The 24057-nt window shown below is 42.6% G+C and overlaps 1 protein-coding gene and 1 pseudogene across 2 annotated transcripts in view; both read right to left on the reverse strand.

Annotated features, from left to right (window-relative positions):
- The window catches only part of KIF13B (kinesin family member 13B), a 148183-nt gene that overhangs the window by 84310 nt on the left and 39816 nt on the right, over window positions 1-24057 (reverse strand). Inside the window, exons 3-7 of the mRNA XM_080926532.1 lie at window positions 13993-14005; window positions 8231-8291; window positions 6997-7089; window positions 5093-5273; window positions 775-862 (exon numbers count right to left, since the gene is read on the reverse strand). Of these exons, the coding sequence (XP_080782658.1) occupies window positions 775-862; window positions 5093-5273; window positions 6997-7089; window positions 8231-8291; window positions 13993-14005 (436 nt within the window). The remainder of the gene's footprint in view (window positions 1-774; window positions 863-5092; window positions 5274-6996; window positions 7090-8230; window positions 8292-13992; window positions 14006-24057) is intronic.
- LOC308428002 (microtubule-associated protein RP/EB family member 1-like) lies at window positions 11804-12572 on the reverse strand (annotated as a pseudogene). Its single transcript has one exon. The product of its transcript is annotated as a microtubule-associated protein RP/EB family member 1-like (transcript).

The following is a 24057-nucleotide window of genomic DNA, read 5'->3' on the forward strand; positions in this document are numbered from 1 at the left end:
CTTAATGGAAGCAAACGTGCCATCATATGTCTATTGTAAGAGATTAACAGAGCGCACGTATGACAGCATCTCCCTGTGGAGTGGGGAAGGACCTGAGTCCCTCCCAACAGCAGAACATGTAATAATCCATAAAAATCTAGACTTACATCTGGAAATTTTAATGATGTATATACTTGAATGCAATGTTAAAGCTACCAAACATATAGAAAAATTTCATGTCGTATAATCATAGTTTTGCTGTATAAATTAAAAAATGATACTTAGTAAAAATTTCAACACAAAAAATACTCTCAAAGCAAAATCATTAGCTTCAAAAATATCAACATAGGCAAAATGTTTTCTAAAATTTTTCCAAGCCCATCCTGGATCCATTAACTCTAAAGATCCAGAGGCCTCATTGGACATAGCTGACATTTACTGATAATCTCCCCATTACCACTTCGGAGTTTTTTGTATAAAGCAAGTATTAAATAATGATATTATAAATTTAATCTTAAAAATGTAACTCAGGCCAGAGAGACGAGTCCAGAAAACCTGAGTTCGATTCCCAGCACCCACACAGCAGCTCACAAAACTAACCCAGGAGATCCAATGCCCTCTTCTGGCCTCAGGGGCATCAGACACACAGATAGTATACAAGCATACATGCAGGCAAAACACTCATACACATAAAATTAAATTAATAAGCATTTTAAATATCTAGTCAAAAATAAAGAAATATAATGAGCCACAATGGCAGTAAATTGAAGCACCTTATGGAAAGGATGTTGTTACCTTGTAGCTTGTGACAGCCAGTTTAGAAAGTCCATCCACGTAGGGTCCCAACACACTGTGCTCCCTCACTTTCAATGTTTGACGGCTTCTGTGGTGACAGAGACACGGTCCATTAGAGACTTTTAGAAGTCTCAACTGTGCTCCACAGAAACATACACACACTCTGAGAGACCCTAACACAAAAGAGCAGATCGCTGGATCCTACAAGGATTTAAACCTAACTTTAAAATCCTTGCTGAGAAGAAAAGCTTGATAATGTGGCAAAATACCACATTGCTCAAAAGGGTAAGTGTGGGAAGTCTATTTACTACCACAAAGAATGCAGAGTCGAATAAATACCAACAATCTCTTTGTCATATCACAGAACTAGCCCCGAGACAGAAGCTCTGTAAGTTTAACTGCACAAGAAAGAAAAATCAGAGGCCTAGCTCAGCTATGAGCAAAGGCACAAAGAAAACAAAGGGCTCTCCGAGCGATTTAAAGACACAATAAAGAGCTTATCTAGGACTTGTCTGGTTGTCCTAACAAGGGGGCATGCACACTTTATTACAATGACACACCAGAGGAAAGGGGGAAGTATGGCCATTTCAATAAATGCAAATGTTTCAATAAAACACAAAGCAAATGCTCATTAGTTTCTAGAGCAAAGCTCCCAGCAAGCGTGGAGCATGCTCAGTGCTCTGAGCAAACACCAGGAGCACTCAGGAACTGGCTAACGAGCACCAGTTTCCGTCAGGAGGCAAACCCTGACACCTACAAACAAGATGGAACTATCAGCCATCACCTAAATCATATTTCAGAACTGCTGGGGGAGGCTCACTTGTTCACACCACACCATACAAACAGAAGAACGGCAACTGAGCAACAGACAGAGGAATCCAATTCATAGTGTCTACATACCCAAAACATCCCACTGTACTCTATAAATGGAAGTACTATTTCTCAAAATTATTTTTAAAAATTATTGACTAATAGTGAAATCCCAGGTGATTACAACTTTTTGTTTATTATCTGTACTTCATACTATGTGTACACTGGCCATAGAGAGATACTGTCTCTTCAAAATAATGAGTTGGAATGCTTAAAGATCTGTGGTGGTTTTTTGGTACTACAATATAAGGTTCATGCTCCTCAATCTAACACCCATGCTCTTTTACAATCTGTTCCCATTACTGTCTTGTCTCAGAGTCTGCTCATCCCTACCACGGGTCAGAAATTATTTGCCTAATAGACTTTGGGCTCTAGAAATGAAGAACACCTTGTATTAATGATAGTTTTAGGGTTGATAGTTCCTACTACAATCCCTGGCACCCAAAAGTCACTCAGAGAATTAACACACTTGGCTAACAAAGTAGAAGCAGAACTAAGGTGCCAGCAAGGACTTGCAAGGTATCAGCGGCAGAGCTTGGACACACAGAACAGGTAGAGAAGAACAGCACAGGAGAGAATGGGAGGAATGGTGGTGAATACATAGCCTGAGTCACAGGCAACCTGGAACAATATCCACTTCATCCACCATATGGGAGTGGACCAGAGGTACTGGATTATTCATCCAGTTCAGCAATGTGGCTCTGCCACCTAAAAGCTTTTACTGTCTTCCAGCAAATGGACCACAGCTCAGTATTTCTAATGGACTCAGAATCTCTAACATCCTGGGTTCAACTTACAGTGGCATATGAATGCCGATGATGACAAGTGGTCCTATAATATTTGATTTCAGCTCCAGCAGACACAGCACAAGAATTAGATTGCTGCTTAGCTCTTACAGTCTGCTATTAACTTTTGGCCTTTCAGTTTTCCCTTTAAAAAAACTATGTATGGCCTTTTCGCCTCAGGGGCTGCCTGTCTCTGCCTCCTCAACACTGGGATAACAGGCACACAGACCACATAATTTAAAAATACAAAAAACATGATTTCCCATGTTTGCACAACAAGCACTTTATAGACTAAGCTGCCTCCTCAGTGCCACCCCCTCTTATGTGTATAGGAATTTTGTCAACATCTACATCTGTGAACAGTTTACACACCTAGTGTTCACAGAGGCCAGGAGAGAACAGACTTCCTCTGGATCTGGAGTTACAGATGACGTGAGTCACCATGTAGATACTAAGAACTGAACCCATGTTCTCTGAAGGAGCTGTCAGTACTTTTAGCCACCGAGTCAGATCTCTGGCTTTCACAGCCCCTTTTTCTTAAAGATAATGTATATCTACTACATAATGTCTCAAGTAAAACAAGATTATATCACTACACATGATAGTCACTGAATTAATAAAAATCAGTGCTTGAATTTTAAGAATGAAGTTTTCTCAAATACTCTGGTTGGAATGAAATCTGATTTACAACTTTTAATCCATTATCTTAACCTTTCAGAAACAAAACTGTTTGTAGGCTCTGGAGAGATGGCTCAGCTGTTACACATGTTTGCTGTTCTTGCAGGGAGCTAGAGTTCGGTTCTCAGTGCACACATCAGATTGCTCAAAACTACCTGTAACTCTACCTCTAGGGGATTCCATACCCTCCTCTGACCTCCACAGGTACTGCAAATGTGATATACACTCACACACACACATATACACATAAATAAAAGTTTTTACATTAAAAATATTTTTTAATCCTGAAGAAACTTCCCAAGGAAAAACCACAGCTAGGATGTGTTCAATGCTTACTGTATGCTAGAAGTCCTGAGACCTGGAGCACATAGTGCTCTTAATCTTCACAACAGCCCTGTGGGCCACTGTGTGATAACATCATACATTCCCTGGATAGTTCTAGAAGGTGCAAGGAACTTGCTCAACAAGAGGACCTGGTTCCTGAGCTCTGTAACTCCAAAGTCCATGTGCTGAGCACTAAGTCACATACAAAACAAACAAGAAACCACTAAAGACTAAACACATCTGATAGACTTCAAGCCAGTTCACTAGGGGATACAAGTATGAACGCCAATGAAGCCAGCCAGCTTACTGTTTCTGGGAAGTGTGGGTCTGAGCTAGATATCAGAGAAAGTGGCCATCTTTCAAAATACAAGAAAAGCACTGAAGGCAGAATTTAAAAACAAAAAGGAAAGGGAGCAAAATATGGGTGTCTAAGTCATGGTCACCATCTCTGGCCTCCTTCTATGACATTTTGGATCTACACACCTACCCTCCAGCTGCACTGAATGTTGATCATCCTACAAATGGGATGATCACCCAGACACTTCCACATGCTGAACAGGCTGTCCCTACCCACTAACTGTTCTCACCTCACTTCTCGGTGGATAAACGCCTTCTCAGCACAGGCCACCAAACACCTCTGTGCCTCTTGGCTCTCTATTTTGTGTTAGCATCCCTCACAAGCGTAAAGCAGACTGCATGCTGCTCTAACTTGTTTGCAAAACTCATTCTCCGCAGACTACGGGCTCTCTCTCTCTGAACTGCATGGTGCCAGGCATTGTAAGAATGATTTGATAAACAATGAGTAGGTAAAGTTTGAACAATCATATCAAGTACCAATTCAAGCCCTAGCTTGAAGATCATACTGGCCAAAGAAAGATGTCTGTGAGGCACTGAGATCTGTTTGCTCTTGACTAAGCCTCACTGGGATTCTCTGCCTCTCATATCATCTTTCCTGGACCAGGTCCCTCATCCAGACACAGCTCACTGTCCCCTCCTGGGCTGTAAGCCCATGGCTTTCTGACTCAGTTAATGCAGTCTCACGTGAGCCAGCCACATTCATTGCTTCCCACTCTCCCTCTCCCCTGCCCTGTCTCCTTCCCTGCTCTGCAGTACACAGGTTCCTCAGCTCCCCCTCTCTCCGCTCATTTTCCTCCTGGCTTCAGAGTAGTTCTGAGCCTCCTTCCTGAGGCAGTTATCAGTCAAGGTCAGCCCCATTCAGTCACAGCACTTCCTGCCCTGAGGGGAGGGCTTTAAGACTATTTTAAAACCAGGTTCTAAGCTTTGCATTTACCTTCCCCTCACTTCAGGCCTGGAACCAACCACAGAAATCCAAAATTTATTGCCTTAAAATAAAAAGAGGCTGTGTGACTGAGGCTGCAGCCACACTCACACTAAATGAGCACTTTCGTCACCTGTTTTGTCTGTGGCTTTGGGTGATGAGAGGAGAGGCAGCAAGGCACAAGTACAGACCTGAACAAGTAAAGACTCTGCCAGCTCTAACGACGCAGAATTGGCTGTGGGAAACTGATCCTTGTAAACATAAATCACAAACAGCATAGCTAGGTCATTCTCGAATACAGTTCAATTACAAACTTCTCGGAAGCCACAATCTACTGTGTCTGTTTGCAGAGAGACATAGCACTCAAGCATCCAAGTTTTACCCTTTGGGGTCAAGAAGGTCTCGGACTTTTTCATTATAAATTTCCATGTAGGACACTTCAACTTTAAAACTCTGTTCTTCATTTTCCTCTTTCTGGGTTCGTTCGAAGAGTCCACTGCAGAGTCGTGGGATTAATCCGGGTTGGTCAGCTGTGCCCATCATGGTGTAAGATTTTCCAGACCCTGAAAGACAAAGAGTAACCGTTAGTACTTCTTGGAGAAACTTAAAGGCATGGAACCCTCTTTCTACTACTTACAATCAATTTTTAGGACTTAGCAAAATTCATAAAATATAATAAATATACATGTATGTGAATAAATTAAGAAATGCACAGTAAAAACAGAGCATACAGAAGTCTTCTATTATCCATGTAAAAAAAAAGTAAACATGGTCTAGAAAGAAAAAAGCCCAGTCAGGCAGGATGGCCTGAGCCTCTAATCCAGCAGGAGACAGAGGAAGGAGGATCAGTTTAAAGCCAGCCTCCAGTAGACACCCTGGCTCAGGAAGGAAAGGAGGGAAGGAGGGGAGGGAGGGAGGGAGGGAGGAAAAGAAAGAGGGGAGGGAGGGAGGGAGGGAGGGAGGGAGGGAGGGAGGGAGGACAACACAGACAATAAGATATTCCTAACTACTGAAAGGAAAGCACAGAAGACACAGGTACTCATGGGATTCAGACAAATCAGCTCACTACCCTCTTGTAACAGTGTAGAGAACAATAATCTTCCTCCAGTACACAAGAATGAATATTCATTAAGACAACTCAGGAGCCAGCAGTGATGGTACAAGCCTGTAGTACCAGCACTCCAGAGGCTGAGGCAGGAATATGAAAGGTGAAAGCCAGATTGGGCTACAGGAGATCTTATCAAAAGAAAAAAAGGAAGAAGTGAAGGAGATGAGAGAAGGAAGGAAGGAAGGGCAGATCGGGAAATACAGACAAATGAAAAGGGGAAAGATTAAACTACCACTGCTCTACTACACAGAGCCATCACATGGCACTTACACTCTGCCCCCACAAGTGCCAAATGGCTTTGTGATATTTGTGTGCTTTCAACCTTTCCACCTCACAGGTTGCTTCTGTGTCACCGGTCATAATACATAAAATGTTTATTTCCAATTTTCCAAGCCCTTCCTAAAGTAAGCATAGGGTAAATCATCATACCAATCCTGTAGAAGGGTCTGAATTCTCAACATTTTACAATAAAGAAACGATGGGGCAGAAAGGCTCACATGGTGATTGCAGGGGAAAAGAGGAGTTGCCACTTCCTGGGTCAGAATTTCTGTTTTTTGGACATACCACATGAAGCCCCATCATAAACACTGTTCTATGAACAACAGTGTTCAGTTGGACAGATCACATGATATACCATTATGAAAGCAGCTAATTTTACTTTAAATTGGTTTTACAAGCATATTCTTTTTTTAAAAAAACCTTTTTTCCAGTTAGTTTTTAGTTAATGTGTGTGGGTGTTTTGTACCATGCGTGTACCTAGTGCCTGTAGAGTCCAGAGAGGATTTCAGGTCCCCTGGACTGGGGTTACAGGTGGTTGTGAGCTACCACGTAGGTGCTGGGAACTTAACACAGGTTCTCAGGAAGAAAAGCAAGTGTTTTTTAATTACTGAGCCATTTCTCCAGCCCCTGGTTTCTTTTTGAATTTCTGACAAATTATAAAGGAATAAGAGGAGGAGGAGGGAGAGGAGGAGAAACTTTACATGTGAAAATAATAAAGACACACAAGTTAAATCCTAATTTTCATGCACTGCCTTTGAAAATATCCTACTACCTACATTTATCATCTGCGAGAGAAACTAACATAGGGTAAGTGAGCAGTGTGGCCTAGTAAGTATGGCTTCATCTCCACCTTCATGGGTGGATGCCCCAATCTGTGAGTATATGTGAGTTCACATTACCTGTCTGCCCATAGGCAAAGATACAGGCATTGTAGCCATCAAATGCATTCTGAAGAATGTTCTCCCCAAGGCATTTGAAAACATCATCTTGACCTGATAGACAGGAAAATGACACTTTATGAACATATGAACAAATAAGAAATCAAACAAAAATCACCAAAAAAAACCCCACAATCAGCTTATTTATCCCCAAGAAGGCTCTTAAAGTAGATAGATGCTTCCAGTACCTTTGTCCCACAGATTATTTCTAGTTAGAGGAAGAAGAAAACTCAGTAGTCATCTGTAAGCATGTTTGATGAAGGACACCCACCAGGCCATGCAATGCAGAGCACGAGTGGCTGAGACCCGACGCTCTTCTCTGTTCTGCACATGTGTCGTGTGCATGTGCACTGCCACATAGGAGCTGGTTCTCACCATTCACTACGTAGGCCCTGGAGACTGAGCTCAGGTCATCAGGCCCAGTACAAGCACTTTTATGATCTGAACCATCTCACCAGCCCTAAACATCTAAAATTTAAATTAAGATCCAGATATGTCTGAAACTACATACCATACTTTTATTCAAAGTATACTAGAATCAAGTACATCAATTACTCCCTTTCCTTTTCATCGTAAAAACTTCAAGTTAAAGAACCTACAATTCCTATCAGTTAAAACAGGGAGTGAGATTCTGCAAATAGAAGCCAGTGAGACAATTGGTTCATAAGGTAAGAGCACTAGCTGCTTTTGCAGAGGACCTGGGTTCAATTCCCAGCATCCACATGGAGAAATGAAGACAGTTACCTTTGGAAGGTAGTAGAACAGGGGCAAAAGGAAATTGAGAGGGGTTGTGGTACAGGGAGAAGACACACACTCAGGCAGGCCTGAAGAACTGGTAAGCATCACAGAGGTCTTTAAGGACTAGAATTGGGGCCCCAATGTAGGGGTCCTCTCTACTTATGCAAGGTCCCTCTAGACCACATCACAGATATCATGGGGGCCTGCAAGCCTAAGAGGTAGCTCCTAGTCACATGAGATGAAAGAGAAAGGGCTTCTGTGAGATCCTATAGTCATAGATATTCATCATCTCAACTCCAAAAACATCACACTTATGCCTTTTGGTCCCCAAACAACACAAAACCTTTCAGAGCAAATTCTGGAAGCAGCTGTTTGAACACTGTTTAAAAGTTACCTCAAATGATACCATGGTAGTGGATGGAGAGCTCACCAAAATGCCTCCACATCACTCAATTACCTGCATACTTCTCTCGGACAGACTCATCCATGGACCAGAAACAGTGATCATAAGCAAATATCTGTTACAGAGAAAACATAAAAAGAGTGAATGACACTTTATGTCTCCAACACAGGCTCCTTTTCTCCTGCCCCCCTCACAAAGTCCCTCCATGTTTCGAGACAGACCCATCTTACAGAAAAACCATCTACAATAGTGAACCAAGAGGAAGCTTGGGAGATGACATGTACAACACCATCTATGGGCGTGCAGTTATCAAGGGTTTGTTTTTACTGTTTGGTTAGTTGGTTTCTGAAACAGGGTCGTAACAGTCCCAGCCATTCTGTCTCTCTGTCCCTTTCTTTTCCACTTGAAGTATCTACCCAAGTTTGCCAGCACTTCCCTAGCTGTACTGGCTGATTTTGTGTCAACCTGACACGAACTAGAGTCATTAGAAAGGAAGGGGCTGTAAGGCATTTCCCAGTTAGTGACCAATGGGGGAAGGCTCAGTCCTTTGTAGGCTAAGACAAGTTGGTACCAGAAGTAGAATGTTGCTGTGACACACCTGACCATGTTTTGGGAGGATTGTGGAAGGACTTTGGAACTTGACCTATAAGAGCCACTGAGTGTTACGAGTTTAGTGGAATATCTTTTAGGAGCTTGAAAGATAAGAATATTGAGACCAGTACAAGAGATGGATGGAGGCCTGGCCTGTAAGGTTCCTGAGGGAAGTTTGAAGACTCTATCAGGGCTGTTTGCTATTTTGCTATTTTGTTATTTTGTTCCACTCACAGAGCTGAGGACAGGGTAAGCACTCTACTGATGAGCTAAATCCCAACCTCCAGATGCTGTTTTGAATTAAGATTCTGTTGTTCTAGTCAGCTGGGGCTGAATAGCTAAAGAAGTCAGGCGCAATTAACAAGGGACCAGCATCATGGAAGTGAAACCTTTGTATTACTGGGAGCTAAGAAGTTAGCAGTGATTGAGACCAGCATCATTGAGATAAAATCTTCTGGGAAGTGTTTCCTGAGAGCACAGAGAAACTGTGTTCCGGAACTGGCTGAAGTTGTTGTATCTTGTGCTGGCAGCAGAAATTAGTAATGTAACAGTCACCCAGGTGGTACTGGTCTTGAAGGCGAGAAGGGGTCACTGAGAACAGCTGAGGCTTGCACTGTGAGAAGCCAAGAGAGGTGCAGCCTCAGTAGCAGTTGAAAGCCTGGGAATGAAGGGATCATAAGGAGAAGCTGAGACTTGGTACCATGAAGAAAGCCTACTGGTTAAGTGCAGCCCAGCTGCAGCAGGACCCAGCAATTTTGGAGAGGTTAGTCCTATGGGATGACCACCAAGGACAGCAGCAGTGGAGTGGAGCAAGCCAGAGCCTAGAAGAAAAGCTGTGTGTGCTGCTGAGGACAGGGCATAAGAAGTGACCCAGACCCTGTGGAGGAGCCAAGAAGACTGTGAGTGGATCCCAGTCATTAAGTTTGTGTTGTTTACACTGGTGGTGTTTGGTTTTGCTTTGGTTTGATTGTGACTGTGCCCTGGTTCTTCCCTCTTGAATAAAGTATTTAATTTTGATTTTTATAGGAGTTCCTACCTGAAAGACTTTGAACTTTTAAAAAAAAAGTTTAAACTTTTAGAGAAATTCTATTTTTTTTTTAAGTTTTCTTTGATTTGTTTTTTGAGACAGGGCTTTCTCTATGTGTAACTTTGTCTATCCTGGAACTCTGCAGACCAAGCTGGCCTCTGCTTCCCAAAAGGCAAAATCTGCCTCGGGGATTAAAGGCATGCACCACCACTGTCCACCAAAAAACCTGAAATTTTAATGTGTTTGAATGTGTAAAGACTGTAGGACTTTTAAAGTTATTTGTGTTTTGAATGTGAGATCTCAGGGATGAATAAGAAAGGAAGGGCTGTGGCTTAATGGTGATGTTTTGCATGTTAAGATGACAAGGAGTTAGCTGTACTGGCTGGTTTTGTGTCAACTTGACACAAGCTGGAGTTATCAGAGAGAACGGAGCCTAAGTTAAGGAAATGATTCCAAAAGATCCAGTAAGGCATTTTCTCAATTAGTTATCAATGGGGGAGGGCCCAGCCATGTGGGTGGGAACACACCTGGGCTGTAGACCTGGGTTCTATAAGAAAGCAGGTTGAGCCAGCCAGATGAAGCAAGCCAGTAAGTGACATCCCTCCATGGCCTCTGCACCAGTCCTGCTTCCAAGTTCCTGCCCTGCTTGAGTTCCTGCCCTGACTTCTTTGTTGATGAACAGCAGTGTGGAAGAGTGAGCTGAATAAACCCTTTCCTCCCCAACCTGCTTCTTGGTTATAGTTTTGGTTGCACCAATAGAAACTCTGACTAAAACATTAGCACAACTTAATTCAAAGAAAGAAAGCTTTATAGAAACAGGGATTCTTGTTTACAGAAGTGCCACTGCTGAGCACAGGGCTGAAGACTAATGAATAGTTCTTATTTACCAAAAACACTAAGTAGTTCCCTTTAAGTTTTAGCAATTTTGTAAAGTACTACAAATATCTTCTAGCCCAAAACTGCATGAAGTCAGATGATAATCACACTATATTTATGCATGCTCCACTGACAGATCCAAATAAATATTTTATATTCATTATTTATAACTCAGGTCAAATATGTCCTGATAATAGTCCTTTATGTAGCTAGTATCTTATTACAGCCTTAAAAGCTGCTCCTTCTGTCAAACGGTGCAATGAACACTGGCTTCAAGAGGCTATGTTTGCTTCTCTTGCTAATAGTATGCTTTGCTTCCTTAGAAAACAATTTGTTGGATGATTAGGAAAAGGCTTTAGTGTAGCTTAGCACTTGTTATCTAACATATAATGTACCAGGTTTGATCCTCAACAATCAATCAGATTAACTGCCCTAACCTGTTGATGTTAAAATTGGATGGTAGGTTTGGTATGAAGTAGGCCTTTCATTTGGTTTTCATGTTTGGGGGTCTTTCCATTATAAACAGCAAATAAAATGACTCTACCCTACCCTACCCTACACTACCCTACGCTACCCTACCTTGAGTTTGAGCTTTTTTGGGTTTTGTTTTGTTTTAAGACCAGGCTGGCCTCAAGCTCCCAGATATCCACCCGCCTCTGCCTGTTGATTGCTGGAATTAAAGGTGTGCAGCAGCACATGGCCATCACCATTCCTTTTTTTTCCCTTCAGGTATCAAATCATTCTTTTCTGATGAACTAATATCATAATTCAAGGCTATGTAATAAAGGTAAATCCAAAGAAAATCACAAAAGGAGTCAGGCAAGCTCCTGAGAGAGAGAAGCAAGGAATACCTTGGCAGCTATGGGCACAAACATCAAGGACCAAGGACATGCTGGCAGTCCTAATAATGGCAACACCTCCAGGTGAAGTGGTCAAGCTGCAAAGGTCGGGAGGCCTGTAAACTACAGAAGCTGAGCAAACCAGCTCCTCCTGAGCTCACTGCTTCCTCAAGCAAAGATACAGGGACTCCAGGCTAGCTAGGGAAGATGTTCTTTGGCTAACTTGGAGGGAATCAAAGATGAAATTTTCAGGTAAGCCCTACACTGGAATACAGGTACCAGCACAAAGAAATGTTACATTTCTTTCTTAGGTGGCAGACTAGAAACTCTCTTCAGGTAAACACATATGTCTGTAGCATAAAGAATATCTACAATCCTCTGCAGTACAGGGTCATTTTCCCCCTCATTCTCCTGGCAAATCAGTTCGATGTTCCTTCGCTTTCCGAAATAGAAGTCTCTCTCCTTCTCCAGTCTTCCACAGTAAGCTTCAATACTTTGACCTGCTGCATCCTCTCCACTGCCCACACCAGGACCCTTTTGCACCATCCCAGGGCCAGCCTTTGGAGCTGCAGTAGTCCTCTGTGTTGCAACAGGTCTCTGTGGGGCTGAGAGGTTTCTTAGGTTTACTCAAAGCTGGAGCAACAAGAGAAGGAGCCACTGCAGTTTCTTGACTTTGTCTGGCAGCTATAGGATCATACTCTTTTTCCATCATAGTCTGCATCGGAAAACTTCTTGAACCACTGAACAAATTCAAATATGTCCTGAAATTTTCCTTTTACTAATTTATCCACAGGAATTGTTTTGTCCACGCCCATCCTCTTGAAGCCGGCTTGTAGTATTTTGAAGTTCTGGATATATTCATGTTCTAGCTTAGCCTGGAATTTCACTTTCTTCAAGGCAATGGAGCCAGGGAAGAGCATGCCTATAAACTGACAGTGTGCAGCCCCTGAACATAACTGTTCTTTGTCAGATTCAACTGCAGAGATTCATTGATCCAAGCCAGCATATCATGTCAACTTAGGTTATCACTGGTGACTGATGTCGGGTACACAGTCACAGCCATCTTCGGCTCTCACAGGACCCGTTGTCTGCTGTCTGCACGCCCAGCTCCGGTTCAGTCTTCGTCTCATTCAAACTGTCAGACCCCCCTTTTCTTTTAATTATAAATTAGGCAGTGGGCTTCCTTCTGGCATTTGTGTCATTCACACATATGCTGCTTATGTTTTTCTCCTCTTCCACTGGCCTCCATTGTTCCTTTCTTTGTAAATAAACATTAGTTTTTTGAACCACAAAGGTTTTCAATGAACAGAGAAGAAATACATAATCATATTAACAAATTCCACAGAAAAATACAAAGTAGAATAGGGGTGAAATGGTTTAGAGGGTAAAGATGCTTGCCACCAAGCCTGATGACCTGGGTTTGACTCCCCAGGATTCAACTGGTGAAAGATCTGATTCCTAAAAGTTGTCCTATGACCAATATGTGCTTGACACAGCATGCACATGACAGGGTAAGCATGTGGGAGTGCACACATACAATAAATTAATACATTTTATAATAAATAAATGAAGGTCTCCTGCTTTCCAACTACACCTCTACCCTGAGGAGCAATCTGTTAAGGATGTAGTCTTCCCCTTCCAGGCTTTTTGTCTGCAAAGCATTTTCTCTAAGCAATGAAAACAATTCACAGAATAAAAAAAAACATGACAAGTTTATAATACTGTGAAGTGGTTTCCTCACATCTTTACTGGTCTCCATATTCTTCTGCTCCAATAAAAAGCACAATTAACCCCATACCTTTTCATAGCAAGAAAGTCCACAAACATAAGGAGACCAGTGTCACATTCAAGTACCATTTAAAAGGTCACTGGGGATCCCAAAGGGCATGTGTACACACATGTCAACAGTAACAGCAGAGTTATATACAGCTCAAGAGTTATATACAGCTCAATCACAGGCTGTAAAACAAAAATAAGCCAAAAAATGTCGACAGACTGAATTTCTTGGAAGTTCTAAGTAACTTCAGAGAACAACCCATGGGGCTCAGCAGTTAAGAGCATTTGCTGCTCTTTCAGAGGACAGGGTTCCCAGCACCTACATGGTAGCTTACAACCATCTGTAACTCTGGGCCCAAGGGATTCTACTTCTTCTCAACTCAGTGAACCCAGGCATGCATCAGGGCTCCATCAGGACCCCATCATCAGGACCCCCATGGGTCTGGCAAAGCATCCCCAACTGCCTAGGAGCAAGATGGCCAGTCTAGAACAATAGGTTTCCTGCTAATCTACAGCACACGAAAAGCTTTTGTTGGGCTGCTAGTAGACTGAGCAGAGCTGGCCAGAACACACTGTGCCAATAAGCAGCTCTGTAGTTGTGAGTCAGATGACAGCTTATATTGCTTTTATAAACCAGCAGGAAGAAGTTTTCAGCTTCTATGAATATGAACAGGAATCTCTACAAGAATCATGTGAAGAACTCTTACCTTTGGCTGGCCCCTGAGTTCCAGACAGCGATGTTGCCATACACATGGGGGAAAAGAAAGGAACAAGGGTTAGCAAAAAGGTGTAGTTTAGAAAACTCTACTTGAACAGGAAAAGATAATGAATGTACATTTTGCAATAAGAAAACAAATACCAGCAGGCCCACACACCTATAAGCCCATACTCAGCAGCTGGAGGAAGGAAGATGAGATGTTTAAGGTCAGTCTGAGCTACGTAAGATTCTGTCTCAAAGAGGGAGAGAGTAAGAAGTGGTGGTAAGGGAAGGTAAAAGAAAAGGGGATGAAAAAGGGAAAAGAGAAAATATCACTTTGGAAACCAAATAGTAAATAAAAGGTAAATTAGTACCAAAGAAGGGAAGGAACAGGTTAACCTGACTCAGCTATGACTTTCTAACAGGAAGAAGAACCTGAGTTCTGAGAGAATTTAGAGGTGAGTCTTACAGTTCTAATGACTCTGCCTCTGCATTTTTGCTCATCCTTGTATACACCTGCAGTGGTGTGAACATGCTTGGCCCACGGGAAGCACTATTAGAAGGTGTGGCCTTGTTGGAAGAAGTGTGTCACTATGTAGGTGCACTTTAAAATCTCCTAATGCTCAAGCCCTGTCCAGTGTGGATGAGAGTCTCCTTCTCCTGCCTTCAGATCAAGATGTAAAACTTTCAGCTCCTTCTCCAACACCCTTTCTGCCTGCACGCTGCCATCCTTCCTTCCATGATAATGGACCAAACCACTGAAATTGTAAGCCAGCCCCAATTAAATGTTTGCCTTTATAAGAGTTGCCTTGGTCATGGTGTCTCTTCACAGCAATAAAACTCTAACTAAGACAAACGTCTCATAAAACATCCTTTTCAAAAGCTTGACTTCTGAGCCAGGTGCAACTGCATCTCTGAAATCCGAGCCCCTAAGGGGAAAGGAGGTTAAACCAAGAGGACTACAGGTCTGAAGCCAGCCTGGGCTATGTAATTAAATCCTGTCTTTGTGTGAAGAGATGGCTCAGTGGTCAAGAGCACTGGCTGATCTTCCAGAGGACTCAGATTCAGTTTTTAGTACCACATGGCAACTCACAACTGTCTGTAGCTCTGGCTCCAAACAGTCAGGCCCTCTTTTGGCCTCCTCAGGCACTAGTATGGCACAAGGTTGACAGATATACATGCAAGCAAAATAACCATACAAATAAAAAATAATTTTAATTTTAAAAGTCCTATCTCAACCACCATCCCCTCTGTAAGAAACTACCTGCTGTCTGAACTTCCTGAGGTTTTCACAGCAGCCCATTATAATCTACCTATCCAGATCTTTGTATCCAGTGGGACTTCTGCTCTGGGTCAGAGAGTCCAAGCATCCAGCCTGAGCTTGAGTGGATACTATATATAAATATCCACAATGGTTGTCCACATGCTTTCTTGTCCCTTTGTCTAGTAATATTTCCTTCTATAAGAAATCTGATATTTATTTGTACCATATGACTTGAGAAGAAGACAATAAATGTCTTGTAGGTGGTGACAAATATCTGGGAAGTTGGGGACAACATATCCAACAGGGCTACGCTATGAAAGAAAATCTGTTTTTCTGAACTAACAGCAAACCTCCCAACAAAAAGCCCTAAGCCAGTGAGTTTGATCCCTAGGACCCACATACTGAAAGAAAACTAACTGCACTAACTGTTCTCTGACACCCACACATGTGCCGTAACACACACGTGTCCTCACAAGCATGCAACAAATAAATGACCATTTTAAAGCCATCGAATCTATAAAACAGGTCACTGACAAATTTTACCGTTGTTACAGGCATTTGTAAGCAAAGCAGATTTTCAACTGTATACAGAGTGGTTAAAAACTGCAGGCATGCATATGAGGAGTCTGCAGTCCAAGGACACTACTGCACATTACTTCTACAATGCTGATGGTAACTTCACATGATGTGCTAGTGAGTCCAGACTTACAGATGAGAAGTTAAAGAATCAGAAAAGTTAAAGGATCATCTAATGCAGTGGGACTAATTCCCAAACCCACAGTCTTCCTTCCATGCTGGTCAAAATGGCCCAATCCCTCTATTCTAATTAGTACCTATCTGGTTGGGTCTTTGACAATCAACACAAGCTCTGGGAAAAGAACCCTCAGCTGAGAAGTGCCTCTACCTGAAGGCCTACATACAAATCTGTGGGGGAGTTTTCTTGACTGACAATTGATATGAGAGGGCCAAGCCCACTGTGTACAGTGCAGTGGGCAGGTGGTTCTGAGTTGTATAGGAAAGCAGGCCAAACATGCCATGAGAAGCAAGCCAGTAATGTAAGCAGCACACCTCCATGGCCTCTGCTTAAGTTCCTGTCTCCAGGTTCTTGCCTTGAATTCCTGCCCTGGCCTCCCTCAGAGATGGACAACAACTATAAATTGTCAGATAAAATAAACTCCTTCCTTTACAAGTTGTTTTTAGTCATGGCCTTTATCACAGCAAAAGAAAGCAATCTAAGACAACCTACCATAAGGCTCCCAGGTAGGACTTAAGCTAGTATTTTGGTATTTAATGTGTATATAAAATTTTTGTCTTTTCTGAGAACAATAAGACGGACATCTAGTATATTTCAAGTTTAAGTAAAATATTTTCTTAAAAAACTTTAAAAATCAGCTCTTCCTAAAATCCAATCAATAAATATCAAACAATACAAATGATTCACTACAGAAGAATCCATGAAATTCAAAGCAAACCAATAAAAACAGAAACCATTAAGTTAATTACAAGACTACATTTCCAGCTAAGGAGTCTAAGAGCCACAACAAGCAAATCTCAGGTAACCTACATGGTCACAGAACACCACGATACAATAATTATAACCCCATACAAAAATAAGTAGATTAATTAATTATCTAGTTAGTTAAACAAGACCTTGTCAACAGAGAGCTGAAACCCCATGTAGCCACCACTCACTGGTTTCAGTATCACTTACCCAGAATCCTCAGTGAATCCCACTACAGATACTCCAAAGTGCCGGCACAAAGCTTGACCACCGCAGCCTTTATTTCCTAGCTCTGCTGAATTAGTTTTCTCATTGCTTAACTTCATTTTAAAGTATTTTCAAACTTACAAAAATAGTGCAAAGAATCCCTGCACATACTTGCTCAAGCTTCCCCACACGCTAATGACTTACAGAACCCCAGTTATAGTGACCAAAATTAGGACAGACCTATCAACATACAACCTATTAAATAACAGTCATATCCAAATTTTGCCAACTACTGTCACTGGTGTACTTTTCCTGATCCAGAGTTCTGGACTGTCTGAAGTCATCATGTCTCCTCCAACCCAGGCCAATACTGGCTTTCACGGACACCTAAAAACACTGGCCACTTTGCAGATCATCCCTTGGACTAGATACCTAATGCTTCCTCAAAGTCAGCCTGAGTACTTGACAAGTATCAACACAAATAACAGATTCACCAGTGCGTGCATCCCACCAGGAGACTGAAGATGTCCAGGGCTCATTGTACTGTGCCTCGCTGACTAGAGTGTGACACTCTCCACACTCAAAGTTACCATTCCTTCCTTTGTCCTTGATATTGTCTAACAGGCTGTCTCTTGAGACCATGCAGACCCTCTATCTCATCACACTCCCAACCATGAACTTTAGCATCCAAATGTAACTCTTGCCTGCATTGACTAATGTCTCCCAAGTAGTGAGGAGACCATCACAGCACTAGAAATGAAAATGCTAATGATCCAGGAGGATCAAGATGGAAGGACCTGCAGTTTTGGAAAAGGTCAGTTTGGAAACAACACATGATGTAGCTCCTGTCTAGCATGCGCAAAGCCCTGGCTTCCACCACAAGCATTGTCAAATCTTTGACATACAATGATTCAGTACTTCAGAGGGAAAAAAAACTGGTATCTATGATAAACTATTATCTTATTCTTTTTTACTGATCTTGTTTAGGGACCTGCATTCACTTCTCACTCAAAACACAAATCATAGCATGAAAATAAATCAAATTACATTCCTAGTCACTAGACTGGTTATGAAGACATTCCATGATGATTTTATATATGTTGATAATCTCTTGAGAATGTTTCATTAATTCCTCTGACAATGACAAGAATAAGATTGATAGAGGATCTAAAAATAATTCATGCAATATTACATAATGTCATAATAAAGACACAAACATGTCAGAATGAGTTATAAACCAATTACCACTGTCAACCAATAAAATCCAAGCACCATCACCTCTTCTGTCTTCCACTGGGTGTGTGTGTGAGAGAGAGAACAAGAGAAAGAGAGAAAGAAAGAGGGAGGGAAGGAGGGAGGAAAGGAGGAGAGGGAAGAGAAGGAGTAAGGAAGAGAGAAAGGAAGGGGGTGTCTCACTACATATTCCTGATTGGCTTGAACTCATTACATAAAGCAGGCTGGCCAGGAACTCAGAGAAATCCTCCTACCTCTGCCTCTTTGCCTCTCTCTCTCTCTCTGCCTCTCTCTCTCTCTCTCTGCCTCTCTCTCTCTCTCTCTCTCTCTCTCTCTCTCTCTCTCTCTCTCTCTCTCTCTCTCTCTGCCTCTCCCTCTGCCCCGCTCTCTGCCCCTCTGCCCCGCTCTCTGCCCCTCTGCCCCTACATAAGCCTGCATAAACCAGGCATGATAACACATGCCTAAAATCACAGTACTTAGGAGGTGGATCAAGGTCATCCTTGGCTACATAGCAGATTAGAGACCAGTCCCCTATATGAAAGCCTGTTTGAAGAAACAAAGAAAACAAAGAGCTTGTTTTAATCTAGCCACCATAGGAATGATGCTGTTTCCTCTTTGGGACTCAACTGGCAGTACCAGCAACCAAACTGCAATCTATGATGACTGAGTTTTCTCTTGTCATTCCTCCCCCCAACCTCCTTTCTACAGAATAAAACTGACAGGACTAAATCTCTGTACTGAATGAACTCACAGATGTTTCTCAACCATCACAGGCAGATCTCATTAAGACATTCCTAAGTCATTAAAAGCCCAGTCCACTTTTTTCTCAACATCTGGAATATTCCATTGAGCATTATTGAGAAAGCATACTTAGAAAATGAGACAAAAGAGGCCTCAGTATTCGAAAACACCACCAGCAAAACAACCAAACTACAAGAACTCCACAGGACCTACTGGGGAGCTCTGTAAGAAGTGGGACTTCTCTTTAATATACAAACAACCAATGCTGTGCCATCAGCCGTGTCCCAGCAATAGATTATCTAAGGAGAGGAGAAAAACTGGTTAGGATTACCCATAGGAATTAGATGCTTCACTGGGTTACTTGTTCAGTTCAGTACAACTCCTCAGTGTGTGTGTGTATGTGTGTGTGATACCAGGAATAGAACTCAAGGCCTTTTACATAAACCTTGGGCAAGTATTCTATCACTAAGCTTTATCTCTAGTCTTGTACAACTTATTTACAACAAGATGAAAAGAAAACTCCACAAGACCCGTTATAACTCTATCAGTGATACCAGCAAAGAAACAGAGGCTCACAACCTCTGAAAATCTCGTTCTGAGAGCATCAGGAGTAGGGTCGCTACTACCCCCCACTCCCACATCCCCCTTCCCACCCCTGACAGGGGCCTTCATGTCCCAGTGCAAGTAGCCATGCACCCCACCACCACCACAGAAGGCCACATAGCCCAGTAGCCAGGTTAAACTTCCTCCCCTTATAAGATCATGTCCAGTCTCATTGTACATACCCAACACCCTGGCCCTGCCTGGCAAATGATGTACATTCACCCACAAAGTCCCTACCCACCCACTCCCTAAAGATTTAAGTAGCCTTTGTTTCCCCCATTAAAGGATCTGTCTCACGGAAGCTAAGTCTGTTCTGGTTGTGTTCACGGCTGCTCTCTACTTCCCAGGGTCTATCACGCTGCCAGGGCAGGTGGAAAAGCAGAGCCTGAACAGCACAGGCTACCTCAGCACTTCCATATTCTACATCCCACACCCATACAAGGCCATGCTTCCACTGCTGCTGCCCCCTGACCCCTCTGCTTCCTTAAGCCCTCCTGCAGAGCAGAAAACCAGAAACCAAACCATCTCCCTCAAGGATCCATCCGCAAGAACCCCCACCACAGTGGGCCCTTCTCAACACCAATGACCAGAACTACCTCCACTGTACCTGGCCTTCCATCCTCTTGACAGCAGCTTTGGCTGTGTCATTTCAGGAACCCTGTGACCTCTAGAGAATGAGGTTCTTTTTTAATCAGAGACTAATGCAAGCATCTGCTTACTTAATAAATAACTCCTGTACTCTGTAGGCAACCTGGCCCCTGCCCAACACCCAAACCACACCGTTCACCTAGCTTTCCTTCCCCAGCACGGAGCACCACTGCTTGCTCTGGAGAGGTCGGCATGGTTTTGCTAGCCTTGACCTTAGAGGCTCTTGTTCATTTGTCACTTCTCAGCTGAATAAATTTTCTTTAGTAGTAACTATTTCCTTAAACATTTCTGATGCTACTCTTTTATATATGACAATGTCTCTGCAGAACAGACCTTTACTACCATCCCTCCTTCCCCAGGCCACCTGAAACAGTAAGGCAGGGTAGAAATAAACATGCAAATTCCATAGTCAAAAGACGAGGAAACCTTTTAAACTGAAGGACACAATATGAAGACAGAAGAAATATATCCACAGAATATAAATAAAATAAAACATTAAAAGGGTCATTGGTGAATGTACCAGGTATCCCAGGAACCAAAGGAGAAAAATCATAAAAACAAACAAGCAAGCAATGGGACTCTGTTTGAAAGTAGGCAAACCTCTCCTAGCTCCAACTGCCTTTTAAAAACTCAGGTCACCACCTTTTGACACAAACAAAGGTGTTGGTCAAAAACATCTCTAAATGCAAAAACGTGTTCAACAATCTTCCTCTACAATCTTGTACCTACACCAAACACACAGGCCCAGAGCAGATTACAGCCTAGACCATGACTATGGGACAGCTAGGTGTGCTCTGTAACATGTAAAACATTGGGCATAAGGGAACCTTGATATATAAAATCCATGATTTCAAACTGTCAAACATTCCAGAATCATGAATTAACTGATCACTAACAAAGCACCTAACTTTTCTCCTCTGTCAAACACACACCCCAGCAGAAGGAGTATAAATTCACTGCCTGGCACTGGAGGGACAGCTCAAAAGCACCTACTGCTCAACCATGAAGACAGGAATTCAGAACCCAGTACCCACATCATGGGGAAGGGGGTGTGTGTGTCACAAAATGCTGTAACTCCAGCTCCAAGGGATGTGAATAGTCTCTGGCCTTCACAGACATATACGTCCATATATATTCACAAAAACATACATAAACTAAAGTACTGTTTTAAATAGCCAGTCTGCCTTCATTATACGCAGGTTTAAACTACTTTCAGTGCCTTCTTGTAGAACATATAATGAACGGTGCACGCTTACCTGCGTAACCACACACTCAAGTGACAAGGGTTGACGTACAAAGATCACTGGAGCTTTTTTAACTAGTTAGTAGAGGAAACTTGTGAGTTTTACTTCTCTAAATTCTCTGATGACTGCATTTTCCTCCTTAGTGGACCACTGTAACTAAACTCATGGGGGGGGGGGTGTCACCATGTGACATTAACGAACTCTCCCACCCTCCCAGTTCATCCTGCACCTCAATCTCCAACATATCCCACAATGCACTGCACCCAACCCACAGAGTGCTAACCACAAATGGAAAATTAGAGGGTTTCACATTGGGAAATCGGGGTTTCAAAATTCTCTTGACACTGAGAAAATCCAGCCAATTTCCCACACAGCAGCCACAGCTACTGCATTCGCCAGCCCTGCCTCAGAAAATAGATTTCCTCTTGCTCAGACAGGAAAGAAGCAACTCACTTGTTTCACCTGCTCCCACCTGCCCAGGAAATAGTTTGATACTCTTTTAAACTTGGCTAGGGATGTAGCTCCGCAGGCCGAGTTCCTGACTGGTACACACGGAGCTCTCTGTTCAATCCTGAACATCACATAAATCCAGCAGTTGAGAAAGGGAGGCCAGGAAGATCAGCTGCATAGCAAGTTTGAGGCCAAACTGGGCTATGTAAAAAAATTTTCTCAAAAAAAAAAAAGGTAAGTAAATAAAAAATAGAACATACCCACACTAAACAAGGGACCTCCAACACAAATGTAATGTTATCAAAGTTCGTTTGCTACCAACTCTGATAGAAGTAATGTACAAATCTAGAATTCAGAATGAAATCAGGAAACCTGGGAACCGAAAAGAAAAAGCAACAGTATGTGTGGAGTATGTGCCACACATGTATTCATACATACTGATACATGGGAGATGGCTTGTTTCATGAGGCAATGTTGTCTGCAGTTATAATTGACTAGTGAATAAAGAAAAATAAAATTTCGAATTCATTTCTATAATCAGTCCCCCAAAATCTACTACTTAACAGGAGTCTCCTTAACTTCCTTGGAGTCAACTAAAGATTAATTTCCAAGTGCAGCCAACTTCATGACTCCCAGAAAAACCCACCACTCAATTCAGTGAGTGTTGTGAGGACGGTTTCCACCTCTGTACTCTTTTTCCTCCTGTCAGTCATCCAGCAAATACTCACCGCCATCACATGGATCATGGCTTTTGTTTCGTTTTGATGGAGGAAGCAGGAGTTTTAGCTTCCAAACCCCCAGCCTGGCATCTACAACCTGAGGCAGATCAGGGCACAGTGCTCTACCAGGAATCCATTAAGAGTTCTGTCCCAGCCTGTGTCTGACTAGAAAGACTAAAGAGAGAACAGAACACAGCTGATGACCAACTCTGAACACTGAATCTCTGCACCAATCTGCCCAGAATAGTTAGGCCTAAGGACACCCAGCTTCCATTAATTTTGCTCCGTTTACTACTGGTTATCAACAAAAGAAAACCATATATACACCCCACTTCTAGTTAGCCTGCCTCCAGCTTCCTGGAGCAGACTGTTACAGCACTCCCTAAAGTGATGGTCTCTATGCTCCTGTGGGTTGTCTTTATTTAGAAATCACAGGTTGGTCAGCTAACATTTTAGCTTTTAAAAAAAGAAGATACCAAAACCCAAATATGAATGGAAGGTGTCAACACAGTAATATTAAGTTGTAAATGTGTGTCTCTGTCATATGTTCAAAACAGACTGAAAAGACATGACCATGAGAGGAAAAGTGAGTGGAAGAGCGACTGAGCGTTAAGAAGGAAGTTGTGTAAGCCCAGCACTGTGGGAAAAGGCAGGACGATCAAGAATTCAAGGCCAGGGCAGCAAGATGGGTCAGTGGGTTAAGGCACTTGCTGCCAAGTCCGATGACTGGAGTTCAATGCCTGGGATTCACATGGCAGAAAATGAGAACCAACTCCTGCAAGTTAGCCCCTAACTTCCATACATACCTTGGTACATCCATGCCTAGACACGTACACATGAAGTAAATAAAATGTGATAATTAAAAAAAAAAAGTTCACCATGCAAGTGGTGGTGCATGACTTTAGTCTCAGCACTGGGGGGCAGAGGCAGGTGAATCCCTGAGTTCAAGGCCAGCCTGTTGTACAGAGAGAGTTCCAGGACAGTTGCAGTCAGGGCTACACAGAGAAGAAACCTTGTCTCAAAACAACAACAACAACAAAAAGTTCAAAGAGAACCTCTGCCACATAACAAGTTGGTCCTGATTACTAAAAATGGAGGTGTGTATGGAGCACCCAGCACTATGGAAAAACTAGATATTGGAGATATCTTTGGTTCAGCCAGGAACAGCCCTGCCTCTCTGACTCTACCACTCACAAAGCTTCTGCATGCCCAACTCAAGATTTCAAGGAACAAGCCCCCACCTTGTAGTGCATCCCAGACAACCGTCAACAAATGTCAGTAAAATGGGTCAAGTGTGATTGAGTTATAAACTTATATCACAAATTTCACTCATTCTAAGTGATATAATTCAGTGATAGGTAGCAAATGGCCAACTCCCACCTTCACAATGGATGCTTAGAACACAACACCTCCATCTTCCCAAAGGCTCCCTCCTACCCCAATAGTTGGGCCTACAATATGTCAG

This window comes from Micromys minutus (assembly GCF_963924665.1).
Source record: "Micromys minutus genome assembly, chromosome: 12".
Classification (NCBI taxonomy): Eukaryota; Metazoa; Chordata; class Mammalia; order Rodentia; family Muridae; genus Micromys; species Micromys minutus.